The sequence below is a fragment of the Lithobates pipiens genome, unplaced genomic scaffold (genome assembly GCF_037356315.1).
Source record: "Lithobates pipiens isolate NorthernLeopardFrog02 unplaced genomic scaffold, aLitPip1_a1.2 Scaffold_13, whole genome shotgun sequence".
In the NCBI taxonomy this organism is placed as follows: domain Eukaryota; kingdom Metazoa; phylum Chordata; class Amphibia; order Anura; family Ranidae; genus Lithobates; species Lithobates pipiens.
Window position 1 is genome coordinate 255488034 of NW_027507718.1, and position 18999 is coordinate 255507032.

The window sequence follows — 18999 nt, forward strand, 5'->3', positions numbered from 1 at the left end:
TGTTGTGGCGCCCTGATTTGCTCATTTTCAGCTGCGGTACTGCCAAGGAGAAGGCTACAGGACTGCGGGTCTCCCGGAGCTCTGGGTTCAGGCAGCCATTCTCCGCGCGCGCCAAGCCACGCCCCCCCAAGCAATAATCTATTAGAAGCCCATATCATAGTAATTCCAAAATTGGGTAAAGACCCGACACTTGTATCTAACTACTGACCCATCTCAATGTAGATTTTAAAATCTATGCAAAAGCTCTTGCCAACCGGTTGCTGCCCTTGCTTCCTAAATTAATATCCCTGGACCAAATAGGTTTTATACCAGGATGCGAGGCAAGAGATTATCCCTAAAAGCCATTCGTATACATCACTGGCTATCTTCATCACGAAAGCCAGGCTTCTTCTTATCGCTGGATGTGGAGAATGCGTTCAACAGAATGGCGTGGGACTTCATGATAGAAGCACTCAAAACCCTTGGCATCCGGAACCACATGTCACATTACATATTGTCACTATACTCGCCCACAGCCAGAGTAAACAACCACCTGTTGGGCGCTTCTCCATATCTAACAGCACGCGTCAGGGCTGCCCCTTATCCCCCCTCATTTTCGTTATCACTTTAGAGCCCCTTCTTCATAGACTGAGAGCCAACCCCGTATTTTAATGTTCCTTACTGATCCCATCACAGCCATTCCTAATCTTTTAAAAAACTTCTCCCTGTTTAAGACCCTCTCAACCCTTCAGGTCTGGTATGGATATTAAGGGGAATCCTGTGACAAAAAAAAAAAAAAATGGCGCAGGGGTCTTCCCCAAAATCCATGCCAGACCCTTATCAGAGCATGCAGTTTGGCAGAAAAGCTTTTTCCGCAGGAAAAGGGGGAGACGAGAGAGCGCCCCCCTCCTGAACTGTACCAGGCTACATGCCCTCAACATAGGGAAGGTGCTTTGGAGTAGCCTCCCAAAGCACCTTGTCTCCATGCTGATGGGGACAAGGGCCTCATCCCTACAACCCTTGCGTCACTTAACAGGCATTTTATTGACACCCCCCCAGGCACGATATTTAAAGGAATACTACATTTAAAAACTCCAGTTTTTAAAACTTTATTTTGCATTGATACATGTCCCCTGGGCAGGACCCAGGTCCCCAAATACGTGTTATGGCAATAACTTGCATATAAACCTTTAAAATGAGCACTTTTGATTTTTCATGTTCATGTCCCATAGACTTTAACGGTGTTCGTCCATTTTTGCCTGTTCGCAAGTCCTGGTGCGAACTGAACTGTCTCATCCTTAATCCCCAGGTTTAGGCTTGGTCCCTCTCCAAGAAGGACCAGGCAAGGTTATATAATTCATGACACTTCTGAGTTACTCCTTAAACAACAATATCACCTTCTAACAAGCCAGCTACAGTGGTGTGAAAAAGTGTTTGCCCCCTTCCTCATTTCCTGTTCCTTTGCATGTTTGTCACACTTAAGTGTTTCGGAACATCAAACCAATTTAAACAATAGTCAAGGACAACACAAGTAAACACAAAATGCAATTTGTAAATGAAGGTGTTTATTATTAAAGGTGAAAAAAAATCCAAACCATCATGTCCCTGTGTGAAAAAGTGATTGCCCCCCTTGTTAAAACATACTATAACTGTGGTTGTCCACACCTCAGTTCAATTTCTCTAGCCACACCCAGGCCTGATTATTGCCACACCTGTTCACAATCAAGGCATCACTTAAATAGGAGCTGCTTGACACAGTAAGGTCCACCAGAAGATCCTTAAAAGCTACACATCATGCCGAGACCCAAAGAAATTCAGGAACAATTGAGAAAGAAAGTAATTGAGATCTATCAGTCTGGAAAGGGTTATAAAGCCATTTCCAAAGCTTTGGGAATCCAGCGAACCACAGTGAGAGCCATTATCCACAAATGGCGAAGACATGGAACAGTGGTGAACCTTACCAGGAGTGGCCGGCCGCCCAAAATTACCGCAAGAGCGCAGCGACGACTCATCCAAGAGGTCACAAAAGACCCCACAACAACGTCCAAGGAACTGCAGGCCTCACTTGCCTCAGTTAAGGTCAGCGTTCATGCCTCCACCATCAGGAAAAGACTGGGCAAAAATGGCCTGCATGGCAGAGTTCCAAGGAGAAAACCACTGCTGAGCAAAAAGAACATCAAAGCTCGTCTCAATTTCTCCACAACACATCTTGATGATCCCCAAGACTTTTGGGACAACATTCTGTGGACCGATGAGACAAAAGTGGAACTCTTTGGAAGGTGTGTGTCCAAGTATATCTGGCGTAGAAGGAACACTGCATTTCATAAAAAGAACATTATACCAACAGTAAAATATGGTGGTGGTAGTGTGATGGTCTGGGGCTGTTTTGCTGCTTCAGGACCTGGAAGACTTGACGTGATAAAAGGAACTATGAATTCTGCTGTCTACCAAGAGATCCTGAAGGAGAATGTCCGACCATCTGTTCGTGTACTCAAGCTGAAACGAACTTGGGTTCTGCAGCAGGACAATGATCCTAAACACACCAGCAAGTCCACCACCGAATGGCTGAAGAAAAACAAAATGAAGACTTTGGAGTGGCCTAGCCAAAGTCCTGACCTGAATCCTATTGAGATGTTGTGGTATGACCTTAAAAAGGCCGTTCATGCTCGAAAACCCTCTAATGTAACTGAATTAGGACAATTCTGCAAAGATGAGTGGGCCAAAATTCCTCCAGGACGCTGTAAAAGCCTCATTGCACGTTATCGCAAACGCTTGGTTGCAGTTGTTGCTGCTAAGGGTGGCCCAACCAGTTATTAGGTTTAGGGGGCAATCACTTTTTCACACAGGGCCATGATGGTTTGGATTTTTTTTCACCTTTAATAATAAACACCTTCATTTACAAATTGCATTTTGTGTTTACTTGTGTTGTCCTTGACTATTGTTTAAATTGGTTTGATGTTCCGAAACACTTAAGTGTGACAAACATGCAAAGGAACAGGAAATGAGGAAGGGGGCAAACACTTTTTCACACCACTGTAATATTCTATGTTAAATTTGTTGTACCCTATGTGTTGTAGCCTAACTAGTGTTCATATTTTTTTATGAGAAATGTGACTGTATTACTTTGACTGTATCATCTTTATGCATATACTTTGCAAACTCTTCATAAATTTATTTGGAATAAAAAATGATTAAAGGAAAACTACAGACAGTGGTGTTGTCTCCACCCCCCCCCCCCCTCCAGGGCACAGTTAGTTCCCATAGGGGTGTCCAGGGGTGAGGACAATAACCATTACCATACTGATTGACTGAACTTAGTAGTAACTCTGTTGCGTATTGTTCATTTTTGCTTGAGTTGTTTACCCTGTTATATGGATTCATTAGATGATCCTTTTCAACATATCATATTGTATGACAGTCAATGTCTGTTGTTAGTTTTTATTGAGCTTTATCAAGAAAAACAATTGAAACAAAAAAAAAAAAACGGTGCGCTATACCCTATATGTCTGCAGTTGCATAAGATTTTGTCTATCATATTTGTATTGCTGAGTTGAATCTATATAGATATTATTTTATTTTTTATATATTCTAGTTATATTGATACCTATTATTGTCTATGCATAGTTGAAGCGTTTGTTACCCCAACACTTCACATTCCTATATGCCTGCTGTACCATGAACCTGTATGATAAAGTATCCTGTTCTCTTTGTCTTGCTTTCCTATTAAAAACTGACCACATTAAGCAGGAGAGCACACCATCATGGTCAGTTCTCTAGTCATGCTGCTCTCCTCCAATGATCAGACTTGTCCACGCCACCTCTGCACAGCCATTCACTGGGAAGCTCAGTATGCTGTTGCTTCTCCTCCATATAGCTCTTATGCAACTGAGAACAGAGATGTGATCATTTTTTTAAAACAAGGGGAAAAAAGTATTTATAAAGTTGTTGTTTTTTTTTTTTTATCTATACAACAAGGCTTTGCCTTTAAATTCTATTTTAAACTGAATATGTTGTTTGAAAAGGTGGTCGTTTACAATCACTTTAAGGAATAGAACTGACATTTTTGTTTATTACAAAATTCAAGAATCTGCGCAATCCAATGAATATGGATGATTTATTCAGTTTGTTTGCTTATTTAATTACTGTACAAAATGAAAAAAGCAGCTCTGTTTATTCACAAATGGCAACCAATAATATATAACGTTTCAGCAGCTAATATTTGATAAAGTAAATCTGGTTTGTAAGTAAATTCCAAAGCATATGCAAACTATGACTGTTAATATATTTTCCAACTCTCACCTGATTTAAAGACCTGGCCTCAATTATCAATGAGAAAAAAAATGCTTGTGCTACCTCACATGAGTCAATTAATTCTAATACCTGCACTAGTCAATGGCAATAGAGGCTGAGTAATCACACTGCTTTATCAAACACCACTCCCCTATATTAAAAACTTGCAGAAAGTACACTGCTATTCATTTTACTGTGCAAATAGCTGTTAATACATTCTGAAAATTGAGCAGGATTAAAAAAATCTATACACATTTAATAGAGGACGAATGTGTTTGTCTACTGTGATATATTGTTATGTTCCATCAGTCCATAAAATACCATTAGTAATATGATACTTCCACGCATATTATCATAGCATAATTGGTGATTAGTCATGTCAAAAGTTTTAATTAAAGAATAATTATGTCAGTAATCACAATAAATTTTGACAGTGTGAATAGTGAAAACAGTAAGTCAGATTCATTTATGGGCACACATGAATTATGATTCATTATGAGGCATATTATGCTATGTATTGTATATTATTTATGATTATTCTAATGTTTCGTGATGAATATTCCATCATTCGCCTCTTATAAAGTTGCTTAAGTCTGCTATGACCTCTAAGCTCTTGATAATGCACAATGTGAGATATATTATCTATGTGCTAAGTCATATAAACTCAAAAAGACACTTATTAATATGTTGATATCATTCTTTATCACTGCAGTATGTCGGGAAGATTCCTACCAGTCAATAGTGTCATGCTCAGCAGTGGTACTTTCCCATGTGGAAGAATCAAGTGAAAATAATAAACCTACAGAAGAAGAACCAAAATTTTCTGGGACAACAAAAAGGTAGGTGGCAGTTTACATGATTATAATAAAAGCTCATCAAAAACGTTACATTTTGTTTTTTTACGGAAACGTCAAGGTTGAATTGCCCTTTTTTCCATATGACATATAATGCCCACTGGCATGTAAGGGCCATATCAGACAGCATTTCCAATGGCACAATCACAAAGATGAGGCATACATTTACTAGGGTGGATGTGGTCACTCCATAGCTGGCCAAAAATTCCACAGAATCTCACTCACTAGCATGACAGGGACACCTCGCTTGTCAGACCACAAAGTGAGCACCTCTATTTCAAATGGTAAGCTATTACTTCTATGATGTAGCCAAATACAAGATGCTTTCTGCCACAATTGAAGATTTAAGATTGTGAGCATATCAGCATTTGGAAGCTGTGCATTACCTTTGTAGTTGTTCGTGGCTATACTGGGGAGATTTTTCCCAGTGCAGCATGGCAAAACTTTCATCAATTTAGCTTGGAATCGCCATTTCCTGTGTATGGGATTTCTGATGTGCTTTGTGGGACAGCTTTTCTTGGGCTGGTTTCAGACCTACATGACTGAGACAGACATTTGACTTATTCTACAGTGCCCTGGTGGGAGGTTTCCCAGAACTACTACTTACTGAATCAGCTCTAGCTCATCTACCTCTCTGTCAGCAAAACCCCCTGAAGAAGCTACTATGCGAAACATGTTTGGCTGTGTCTCTTTTCTCATACTTTGATCCTGAGTGTTTATCATGGTTCATGATTACACATATATGTGACTATTGAGGAAAGTGTTCACCTTGTTGTAGGGTCTTTTTACAGGTGTATACAGAGTTTGCTGTTTCATATTTTTGTTACACGTCTTAAACGATATAAGACATTTGTATGTATTTAATAAAAAAAATGTTTTTTTATACATCACTGTGTCAGATATTATTCCAATAGGAGGTTTCAGCATCTAAAAGTCCCATTACTCTATTTCTCTTTGTTCTATTTATTCCAGGGTGTGGTGCTGTATTTTGACTGATATATGCTAATATGCCCTATAAAAAATGAAACAACCCTGCATGTATATTGTTTTTTGCACATTTGGTTACAAATATTACGGTTTATTGCTATCCTATGGTGTGTAAATGTAGGAGTTAGAAAGGATGTAGTTGACTTTTGAGACTGTGAGACTATGGAACCACTATATAACTACCAAGCTCCATTTTTTTTATCAGCTGTGTCTTTGGAGAAGGCCTTCTTTCCTTCATAATCCTTTACTAACCTCTGGTAGGCTCATTCAACAATAAAGTATAGCCCTGTTTGTATCAGGCCCTTGCATCTTTTTGTCATAACTGACTGTTCAGAATCAATTGTATGACTATGTTAAGACTTGTTTTCAGTTTCATTAACTATTCTTTTCTTATATAATTAATTTTCTGTACTGTATACTACAGTAAAATGGTCCCTCGGACCTGTTTTGCTTCCTAGCTGGCTCAATTGTTAAGCCCATTAGGGTTGAAACTTATCTGAGGAACCTCGACTGTGGATCCTGTGGGTGGAGAGTAGCGTTTAAGCCATCTTACATTGCCTGGTTTTGGTCACAGTAAGTCAGCGTACTGTGTGCAATGGGTTGGCAATGGGTTGGCATTATTCTGTAGCATATTGAAGCTTGCACAATTAGTTTTTTAAAATCTGCACTATTTCATTACATGTCATGTTGGCTAATATCAGTGATAGGAGCATTAGAGCAAAACCTTTTTGTTTGATCCTCCCTGTATATTTATATATTTAAGTGTTCTTTGTTCTTTGTGTTTTATTTAGGTTCTACAGTATTTAATTATAAGGCACATGTAATTAAATGAGAACTATTTTTCACTATCATGTTAGATATGTGGGAGGCCATTGAAATGTAAAAAAAAAAACTCAGAAAATACAAAATCCAAGAAGGCATAAATGTTAACAAAATTGTTTTTTCACTGAAAAATGAATTTCGAAAGACTTGTATTTTCCTCTTAGTCTAGCAGTGAATACTCCGACCAATCTAAACTGTGCACAGCACAGGCAAACAGCTTGAGAATGTCAACAGATAAAAAAGCAGCAATGACTGTCCGTAGGAAAAGATCACATCATATATTCTGGTTATGGGCAAGAAAAATGTGAAAGCTATTAGGACAAAATAAGATGAGATGTGAAATAATTTATGATTTTTCTCTTTTTATCTGTCTGGTATGATCATAAATGCATGCGGAACACTTTTAACAGTCTTATTTGGAAAGGGACAGTGAAGTAGGTATACACTAATGGTATATTGTTGAATGTGGCTACTTGTAAAGTGATTGTTAATTATAGTTTTATGCCGCGTACACACAAGCGGACTGTATGGCGTACTTAGTCCGTCATACAATCGGGCGGACAGTCGGTCATACTTTCGACTGAACGGACTTGACCACACACGGATGCACAAACAGTCCGTCGAAAGCTTGCACGATAACGTGTACAGCACGTACGACGGGACTAGAAATAGGAAGTCCAATACACAGCAAAGCACCCTTCCGCCATGTAAATCCTTTCTGAGCATGCGCCATTCTTAGTCCGTCGAACTAGCCTACTGACGAGCGGATTGTCCGCTGAAACCAAAGTACGACGGACAGAATTTCGAAAAATCCGAAATACTTAGTACGCCAGACTGCACGCTGAAAAAGTCAGCTGAAGCCCACACACGAGCGGACTGTCCGCTGAAATGTGTTTCGACGGACTAAGTACGCCATACAGTCCGCCCGTGTGTACGCGGCAATAGTGTCATTAGGTACATAGATTTCACAAAAGATATATATTTTTTTTCTTAGTACTTTACCTGTAGTGGGTTTTACATATACAAGTCCTTCTTTAAGTATACATCTTGGATTGGTTTCCTTAATGACCTTCTATATCAGTGATGATGAACCTTGGCACTCCAGATGTTTTGGAACTACATTTCCCATGATGTTGAACTACACTGCAGAGTGCATGAGCGTCATGGGTAATGTAGTTCCAAAACATCTGGGGTGCCAAGGTTCGCCATCACTGCTCTATAGCAACCAATACTATATTCTGGCACCTGGATATCCTTAATATATGTACTAATCATATCCAGTGTATGATTTTTTATTTTTTATTTGACAGGGCGTGATTTTTTATTTTCTCCACATTTTAATGCACGCCAAGCTGTCAAGCAAAGGTGGCAGTTACAGAGGTTACAAACTATAGAACACTGATGGGGGTTGCTTACAGCAGTTATCTTTTATTCATGTTGTTTAAACCCTTACTCCAGGAGAAAAAAAAAAGAGACCTATTGCTATAACTGTTAAAAAGTTAGCTGCAGTCGGGTGTTATTTTTGTTTGTTGCTTACTGATCTAAAATTACATATCCACATAAGACTAACCCACAGAATGAACATAATTGCCATCCTGTTAAAGAAAGTAAAAAAAAAAAAAATGATATACTTGCAAAAGGGAATAAAACTATGTTACAGGGCTGTTTCATTAAAATAAAATAAAAACTGTTGTGTTAATGCTAGTGGTAAACTAAATGATACTGTATATGTTATTTTTTTATTTTGCCCATTGTTACACTTTAAAGTGGTTGTAAACCCTTACAAACCACTTTGACCTACAGGTAAGCCTAGATTAAGGTTTACCTGTAGGTCCAAGAAATATCTCCTAAACCTACACGGTTTAAGAGATATTTGCCGAAAGACAGGAACGCGGTCTACGGCGCATGTGTATAGCATATGTCATTTTACTGACCACTTCCTTTTCTGAATGAACACCATGAGTGATCAGTACGTATCACTCACTGTGTTCATTCATGGTTCATTGGTGGAAATTTACATATGCTCGTGGGATCTATGTGCGCATGTGTACGTGATCATGGGGGAATGGGGATGCTTTACATTTATTTTAGTTTTTTTATTGTTTTTTATAACACTAACTTTTATTTTTTTTAGCAACTTTATTGCTGTTACAAAGGATGAACAACATCCCTTGTAATAGCACGGGCCTTGACAGGCCCTCTTTATGGAGAGATCTGGGGTCTATTGGACCCCAAATCTCTCCTCTGGCCTCCTTTGCAGCTGATCAAACACAGATCGATCTGATCAGCTGCTTTCCTGGCTGGTAATGGCTAGGTGAACAAAGAACCGAAACAGGAAGTGACTAAATCCTTGTCCTTTCCTATTTCTGACTTAACATAGTGGGAGGAACAACATCTGTTCCTCTCACTGTTTGCTTAGAGCTGCATGCCACCCGTTGTGGAGGATTAAATTAGTCAGGGCTCAGAAAACATGTTGTCTGCAGACTTCAGAGATCCACCTGGTGGCTTTAGTTCTGTGAATATTAAAGACATTGTAACTCCCACCAAGTTGTGTTTGCAGTGGTTGGCCATGGCTGATGGATTTACATATGTGCATGTATTGCTGCAGCTATCCTTTCTCTATACCCCAAGGGACCAGGACATTTTGCTGTTCTGGGTCACCCAGCATCCAATGCACACCTCACCATCCAGAAATAGTACCTTCACAGGAAGTGTCAAGTCTCAAACTACAGATAGAGGTCATGCATTAACCTGTGCAAATCTGTGCAGAAGCCTCAACACAAACATAAATTGCTCACACATGAATGTGAAGATGTACTCTACTATAGGCTGTGCATACAGAGCAACAAATGGCATCATGGAAAGACACATCTTATGCAGTTGTAAAAATGTAGGCAGTAATTTTTGCCATGGCTTTAATTATTTTAATGTAAGTAGTTTTCAGATTTTTTTAATAGTATATCTCAATGCTGCAGACCTTATGCAGCTACTTTACGGGCAATTTCTTTCTACATGCCTACACTCCAGTGATTGGGTGCATGGCTTCTCTCAGAGAAGGCTTTCTGATGGTGACAACTGTGAACTATACCTGCATAATGTGTTTTAAAATGACTACTCCATTGGACAAGTGTCAGGGCCTGGACTTTTCACAGGGATTTCTGCTGTGTCTGGCAATGACTCTACTTGCTGAGCCACCTGGAATGCTAGACAGGTCACTGGACAATTCCTTGAATGATCCTTCCTTGAATCCTATTTGTCTTCAACCTTGAACTCTTTGCACCTCCCACGAACTTCCTGATTTAAGCCATATCACCGCACTTCCTGTTTGCCAGATTACTGTGCCTTCTCCAACCAATTTCTCACTTTCTCTCCTGCTGCCATCTGTATCTTTGCTACCACTCATTACTGACCTTTGGCTTGTTCCTTGACTACGCTTTTGACTAATCCCAACCTGCAACTATTCCTTACCAACCTTTGGCTTGTTCCTCGACTACACTTCTGCTTGATCCCTACCTGCTATACAATGTCTTCAAAAGGTATTAATAGCCCTTGAAATTTTCCACATTTTGTCATGTTACAATCAAAGTGACACATAATTGTGAAATGGAAAGAAAATGATAAATAGTTTTAAAAATGTTTTACAGATAAATATGTGAAAAGTGTGGCATGCATTTGTATTCAGAACCCACGTCAATACCTTGTAAACCACCTTTGCAGCTGCAAGTCTTTTTGCCTTTTTAGGTATGTCTCTACCAGCTTTGCACATCTAGAGAGTGAAATGTTTTCCCATTGTTCTTTGCAAAATATCTGAAGCTCTGTCAGCTTGGATGGAGAGCATCTGTGAACAGCAAATTTCAAGTATTCCCACAGTTTCTCAATTTAATTTAGATCTGGACTTTGGGTCATTCTAACACATAAATATGCTTTGATCTTAACCATTCCATTGTAGCTCTGGTTGTATGTTTAGGATCATTGTCCTGCTGGAAGGTGAACCTTTTCCCCGGTCTCAAGTCTTTTGCAGAATCTAATGCCCCATACACACGATCAGACTTTCCGACAACAAAACCGTGAATTTTTGTTCGAAGTATGTTGGCTCCAACTTGTCTTGCATACACACGCTCACACAAATGTTGGCCAACAATTACGAAGGTAGTGACGTACAAGATGTACGTGATATCTCTATTTTGAACCCTATTTATATCTACAGGTCATACTTGATTCTGAGCATGCATGGACTTTTGTAGTTGTAACATGACAAAATGTGGAAAATTTCAAGGGGTACGAATACTTTTTCAAGGCACTGTATCTGCTATTGGCCCCTGGCTTGCTCACCTCCTGGTGGGGTGATCCTGAAGACCGCAACCTGGTGCTAACATGCAGCAAAGCCCATCTCCACCATCAGGAGCTCTGGTGAATACTGGTTAGTGCTTAGACCCTGCACCTCAGGTGAACCCATGTCATCAGCCAGGGTGATCTGCTTGTATACCTGTCCAGCTTTCCGGTGGGTGCTGCTCCATTGCTATAGCTACCAGCCTCTTTATGAGCCATGACAACAAGATTGTATGACAAGATTACAATGCAGTAGCACAATTAGGAAACAGGAAAAGTCTTTATAACCTTTGTGCCCATTCAGCCAATAGAGCATTTGTATAGGTAACTATTGATTGGATAAGTAGACCTGGCTTGTATTTGATGACCCAATTCATTCTAAAAGTATGCAATAGAGTTTAAATCAAAGCTTTGTACAGGCCACTTGAGTTTCTCCTAATCAAACTCATCAACCATTTTTTTTTTATGGTTCTGATTTTGCGCACAAGAGCACAGTGATGCTGGATAACAAAAGGGTCTTCCTAGAAGGGCTGGCACAAGGTAAGGAGGACACACTGGTCTAAAATGTATTTGTATACTGTATCATCAACCTTATTTCACACTGGAATCACTTGAACTTGGAGATTTGTCCACATACCTTTGGCTATTTAATGTACATGCAATGGACAAGTGTCCAAAAACTTTAGAACATAAAGCGTAATTAACAATTAACAGAAATGTTGATGTCATCTGGTACCACTTCTACAGAAATCTGGGCAGTGGTCCAGGTATAGAACAGTATATAAAATAAAGAAAACGTTTATAAGGAGTTAAGAGTGTATAAGAATATAAAGTTGATATTAAGAGTAGTATTTATTAACTTTAATTAATTGGGTTGTGCTTTGTAAATGAATAGCAAAAGAGACATGAGAATATCTTTAACTTATATAGATTGATTTGTGGTTATGTTATTTTCCATTGGGTTTGGCGGGCCATGTCCTCAGAAAACTCTGCCACAGAAGAGCCCTTTATATATTTAAACATACTACAAAATCCACATGACAGATTATATCAAATACAATTTTGCTCTTCTGATAAATTCTTCTGCTAATTTACAACTTGAACGAAAGGCTAAAATACATTGTACTTTCTCACCTTATCTGTCCTTTTTTTCTGTAATTGTAGTCTCGGTATTCTGCGGTTATATATCAAGCACAGTATTCTGTCTAGTCTCCAGTGTTCAGAATATATAGCCATTTCATCAGCATCTGGTCTAGAGACTGTTGATGATGAAGGAAAATTGAGATTGAAAAGATCGGGGGAACAGGTTACTTCAAGGACCACTATAACTAAAAAGCATTATCTGATAAAGCTGCTACTAACATTCATAGCTATGTAAGAGTTGTAACAGAAATTGAGGCATTTGATTTGTATGCATCTTTGTTGTAGACGGTTAACTGTTTGTGCTAGCAATTTAGGCAAAACAAGGTGAGAAAATGAAGGGTGCTTTTTCAGTGAGGTTACAGGATAAGAAGTAGTACTTCTCAACATACCATTCGTTTTTATTTTAACCATATCCTGATATTTTGGTAAAGTATTTATCCACTTCCCAAATGCGGTATAGTACATTTACTGCTACAGAACCACATATACATATATATGTGTGATCCTGCACTTCTGGGTATTGGCACCCGCTGATCATTCTGCACACAGGCAGAACGGCAGTCTGCCTATGTAAACAAGGCAGATCGCCATTCTGTCAGTACAGAAGACATGGATCCTGTGTCTCTGTAAAGCAGGAACACTGATCCATGCCTTTCACTAGTAAAAGCACCTCCACCACTGATATTATATCAACCACTGTTGATATAATCAAATTGAAATTTCAGGCAACTTGTTTAGCCACTTGCCTACTGAGCACTTTTAACCTCTTCCTGCCCAGGCCAATATTCAGCTTTCAGAGCTGTCGCATTTTTAATGACAATTGCCCGGTCATGCAACACTGTACCCAAATAAAGCTTTCTTCTGGTGGTATTTAATCACTACTGTTTTTTTTTTTTTTTTTTACTAAATAAACTAATAAGGACTGAAAATTTTGAAAAAAAAAAAACGTTTTCATGGTTTGTTTTTTGCAAACAGGTAATTTTTCTCCTTCACTGATGTATGCTAATGAGGCTGCACTGATGGGCTTTGATGGGCACTGATAGGCTGCACTAATGGTCACTGATGATGCAGCACTGGTGAGCACTGATGAGGAGGCTGCACTGATGGGTGACACTGATGGGCACTGATAGGTGACGCTGATGAAGAGGCACTGATGGACACTGAGTGGCAGCACTGATGGACACTGAGTGGCAGCACTGGTTGGCACTGATTGGCAGCACTGCTGGGCACAGATTGGCAGCACTGGTGGGCACTGTTGGCACTGCATTGATAATCAGGAAACAGATAATCAGTGTCCCTGATTATCAGTGTACATGTCCCTTTTACAGAAGCCAGTTATCGGCTCTCTTCACAATTGAACAGCTATTCATTTTTTAGCACATTTTTGAAGCAACATTATTCATATGCTGCCCTCTGTTCCAAAAACACACCACAATATCTCCTGTATAATTTTTTGGAGCTGACTCCAATGTCTGTTTCTTTAGTGGATTTAGGGTGCCATTACCATTGAATGGCACCCAAACATCCATATTGCATTTTGGAACATTTTTCTTGCTTTCTGGATTCACGGGCAGAAAATGCGTGATTATGCCTACAATTTTGCTATGGTTTGTGTAATCTAGTAGGGATTAGTCATATTCAAATGGACTTTTTCTACAATGTTGAAGTTTTTTTGTAGCTTTTCCAAGTCAATTCTTTAGAACTAACGAGTGCCACACTTTTCTGTAATCCAATTTTTAGACAGCATCTCTATTGCGGTGTCTATGACAAGTAACGTTTTCTCTCTCTGTTTGATATATCACTAATAAGATTCAAACTCCAATGACAGGTTTGAGTCTGATTAGTAGCTGTGAAGAAAATCAGTTTTCTGACACAAAAGTTGTGATTTGCTAAAAGTGAATAGACTGTTTACTTCGCAAGGAAAGTTGCACTTTGGAATTTAGCTTTGCTTTCAAATTTCCCCAAGAATTTAGAATTTAGAAATCATGTGCAAGCAGAAGTGTTTTTTTAGTTTTATTTTACTAGCACATGATTGGGTATTCTTTGCAAAGTGAAATGTCACCACATTCACTAAGCTCTGTGGAAAATTCCCTTTTAAAGTGTAACTTGCTTTGCAAAGTGAGCAGCCTATTTGCCTCCAGTAAATAAAACCTATGGTTTCATCAGGATCTCTGTATGTTAGAGGATTCTGGAGTTAGTATGTTTAAAAAAAAATGTTTTCTATACTGGAAACAGGTCAGGAAAGAGGCAAAGGAGTGCACTAGGCAGAAGCAACACTGCACTGGTGTGGCAGTGATCAGGAACTTTATTTCTGGCTGCACTGGTCAGGTGGCACTGGGACTGGTGTAGCAACAAGCAGGCCTACGCTGGTGTAACTGCAATTGGTGTGGCGGTGACTAGAGACACTGTAATTGGTGTGGTGGTGATCAGGGATAATATGACTGGTGTGGTGATGATTAGGAACACTGTAACTGATGTACAAGTAATTAGAGAGAATATGACTGGTGTGGTGGTGAACAAGAACACTGTGACTAGTGTGCAAGTAATTAAAGTAAATATGACTGGGGTGGTGGTGATTAGGGTCACTGTAACTAGTGTGCAAGTAATTAGAGAGTATATGACTGGTGTGGCAGTAATTAGGGACACTGGGACTGGTGTGGCAGTGATCAGGGACTATGTGAGTGGTGTGGAGGTGATAAGGGACACTGTGAGTGGATGGCAGTAATTGGGAACAATGACTGGTGCGCCGATAATTAAAGACACTTACTGGTAGCACTGGTCTGATGACACTGTACTGCTGTGGCGGTTATCAGATATAATGGCTGGCTGCAACTGAATGGCTGTATGAATGGCAGCCATGTTTACTACTGGATATGTGATTGCTGCAAATGGCCACTTGGTTCTTGGATAGGGAGAGTGCTGTGTCCGGTGGATACAGTGGTCACAGGGTCACACCTGTTAGTGCAGGGTGTGGAGGCATGCAGGAGCCGCAGATCTGGAAGGACTTTCAGGTCAACGCTTGTCCCAACCAGCCGTTTATATGCAGTGGCTGGGTGGGAAACTGTTAAAGACCAATGTTCAGTGTAATGTAAGGTTCACAGTTAGGTGTCATTTTAAAGTTTGAGGGTTAAGTATTAGCAGGTGGTTGAAAGTGGATGTAAAGTCAAAACTTGTTTTTCCTTTTCTGATGGAGTGATATATAGTTAAAACCCCTGTTATTTTTTTTCTGTCTTTTTTGTTATTTTTGCTCTGTTATGTGGATTTCCCTTTATCTCCTGTCCTGTAGACTTAGCAGGAGGTCAGGAGAAATCTTTTCAAAGTGAGGGAATTTTGTTTTGAGACCAGATCAAATGTTCCCATTGGAATATTTTCCCACATTCCTGTTCTGGTAAGAAGTTTTTCACATTTTTAGTCCCAGAGATTATGGTCATCAGGTCAAATAGGGAAGGAGAATCTCCCTGGCAGGGATGGAGACTACAATAAAACCATAGCAGAGCTTCTAACCCATATCACTGACTAAAAAAAGTTTTTATTTTAGATGCACTGTAAGTGCTAAGGTTTAACTGTAACTGTTAGGTTGATGGTGGGGGTAGGCTGAAAGTTAGGGTTATAATAAGTATTAGGGATATGGTAGATGTCAGGGGCTTGGGTGCTCCCTTTGAATTCACATGTGTGTTTTTGCATTGAAAGTACCATCGTGAAATGTGCAGTGCTTACATCCTGGTACTGTAATTATATTCCTGGAGTCCCCATTTAACTGTGTTTTCATGTTCTATTTTGTTGCTATGGGTGATATAGTTGGCTTTAAATGCACGGAAAAGTATTGTTTTTTTTAACTGGAAAAAAATGAAAGCGAAAACTCTGGAACGAAAAAGGTAGTTTGGGGGGTACATAAACACACATGCACAAATGTACCTATCAACTGCGAAATCTTGCCCGGAGCTAGTGACTGTTAATATGTTGGCTAGATGAACTAAATATTTGTTATACTGTAACAGTATATTAAAACAAACTCTAGTTCTCGGATAATAAAACACTTGTGGATCCTACCTGTTAAATTTTCTAGCAACATTGCACTGTTGAGCACAAATTTCAAGGCCTACAGTCGGGTTGCTATGGTAATGTTTCTGCAGACCTTCTCAGAACAGAACATAGATAACCATATTGTCAGATTGACATCTCTTGATGGGAAATTAAATTGTGAAAGTAAGTTGTTTACATGCGTAATAAAATAAAGAATGAAGCAGAAATTGAAGAATATGAAACAATGTCAGTGCTACAATACAAAGGAATCATCGCCTTGTATTTCTGGTTAGTTGTTTCTCAATTCTTTTTTTTTTCTTTTCTATTGCAATTCAATGCCATGTATAAGTGGCTATTTAGTATACACATTTTACAATAACCACAACGGGAAAAGGCTTGTTTCTATCTATAACTGTAGTCTTCTCTATGTAAGGTTATAGTGTGCATTTAGAAATATGCACTGAAAAACAGATGTGCCTATCTAATTTTAGCTTTAGTCGAAACAACTTACATTTTATCTACATTTCAGGACCATAGACATGATGCTGATTTGTATAAATAATCATTTGTTGTTAATAGAATTGGTATTATTAGGTAGGTGTAGCTGATAAGCTGAATTTATTTATGAGAAATGGTCCCTTCAATAGTTATCTGGTAACAGTAGCAGAATTGTTGGGGTGGGTTATAACCTCAAGACTGAAGAAGACTTCAAGAGAACCTATGATGGTCTGTCACATAGGAAGGTTAGGGGCCTTTAAAAGTATTGCTTCATAACCCAGAGATGTTTCTGTAGTCATTTACTGTTCCGGAATGAAAGAGGGTAACAGAAACCCACTTACTACACACTAAACAGGGCCAGCCCTAGGTTATTTACGGTGTAAAACTTTAAAGGAGTTGTAAACCCTTATTTATTTTTTATAAATAACAAACATGTCCTATTTACCTCCACTGTGCAGTTAATTTTGCACAGAGTGGCCCTAGTCCTGCTCTTCTGGTGTCCCTCAGCGGCGCTGGTGGCTCCTCCACGCATTGAGTGTCCACGTTGGGGAAGGCTCTCCTAAGGTGGACCCCCGAGTCCTGCATCTGTGTCCATTCACACAGAATGCAGGACTTGGCCCCACCCTCCCAGTGCAGCGTCATTGGATTTCATTGACAGCAGTGGGAGCCAGTGGCTGTACTACTATCAATCTATCCAATCAGGACATGAAACTCCAGCTAGAGATGGTGTGCTTGTTCCCATCCAGAAGATGACAGCGTTCAGGTAAGTACAGCGGCGCGGGGGGGGGGGGGGGGGGGGGCTGCAGCACCATAGAAGGTTTTTGACCTTAATGCATACAATGCATTAAGGTAAAAAACCATGAGGGTTTACAACCCTTTTAAGATAGTGCCCCAACCATCTTCACCCCCTCATACACAAAAAGCTATTTCTCTCACTCTAGCGAAAGGCATTACCTTATCTACCTTATTGACACTAACCTCAACAAAAGTAGACTTGCATCTCTGTTTTTCACCTGTTGCTAAATAAATTCCGCCATAGTGATGCTGTGGAACCAAATCTAGAAACTCCAAATCTAGACAAGTGATGCATGACAAACAGCAATGTGCAACTCTACACTGCAATTACAATTATTCAACAAAAGGTAGAAGCATACAGTATAGATAGTCTTTTGTGACTTCTTCACCTGGCAAAATTTAACACTCATCTGTCCCACTGCTTAAAGATATCCTGTCAGCACAGGGTCACTTGTAAAAGGAGGACCTCTTTACTTATCTTTCAAGTGACCCATATCTTCTCCTTCTTCCCTGGATGAAGTACCATGTACCAATCCCCACACCTTATCTCTGTCACGGGGGAATGGGAGAAGGACTGGCACAGAATCTTACACAGAATTACACTTAGCACTCCAACAGTTGAACCAAACTTGAAACAAGTTGAACCAAACAAAGTCCAAGTGAAAAATATAACTCCCACATGTCAGAAAAAAAACAAATATTAAGAAACAGAATCACTGGGTTGAAAAAAGGATCACCCCCTTGTGTCAGTATTTTGTTGAACCACCTTTTGCTTTAATCAGAGAGCCCTTATCCTGATCTGTTATGTGCTGTGTCTGACAGGCAACAGCCATCATAGGATTGCGCCACTGCCACGAGGCTGCACGCGGGCATATATTCTGACAGGACATATGGTTATATCAGAATGGCACTTGTCCCACCTGGCCGTTTTTCTACAGTGGCCAGGTCGGAAGCACTTAAAATTGACAAAAAAAGTAAAAAATATCAATGTCACTGGGCGATGTCTTTATAAAACATTTGCAGAGTGAATGTCTCTGCAAATTTGCAAATTGCATTTGTGCAAAGGTCACAGTTTAGTCCCCCTAAAACTTGTAAAAAGGCCAGTATCTATACCTTTCACAGGTCAAATGTAACAGTCCTTAACATTTGATCCTAAGAGACAATAACCTTAAGAATACTTGACCAGAGAAGTTAAAGAACAATATAGAAAATAACCCTATAGCACTATAGGTTAAGAACATTCAAATAGAAGAGAAAACAAAATGAGCGCGGTCTCTGC

At 39.6% G+C, this 18999-nt stretch overlaps 1 protein-coding gene across 2 annotated transcripts in view; it reads left to right on the plus strand.

The window, feature by feature from the left end:
• The window catches only part of CCSER1 (coiled-coil serine rich protein 1), a 1276606-nt gene that overhangs the window by 517659 nt on the left and 739948 nt on the right, over positions 1 to 18999 (plus strand). For both annotated transcript variants that reach the window (XM_077476557.1, XM_077476558.1), the window contains one exon: positions 4982 to 5108. In XM_077476557.1, the coding sequence (XP_077332683.1) occupies positions 4982 to 5108 (127 nt within the window). The remainder of the gene's footprint in view (positions 1 to 4981; positions 5109 to 18999) is intronic.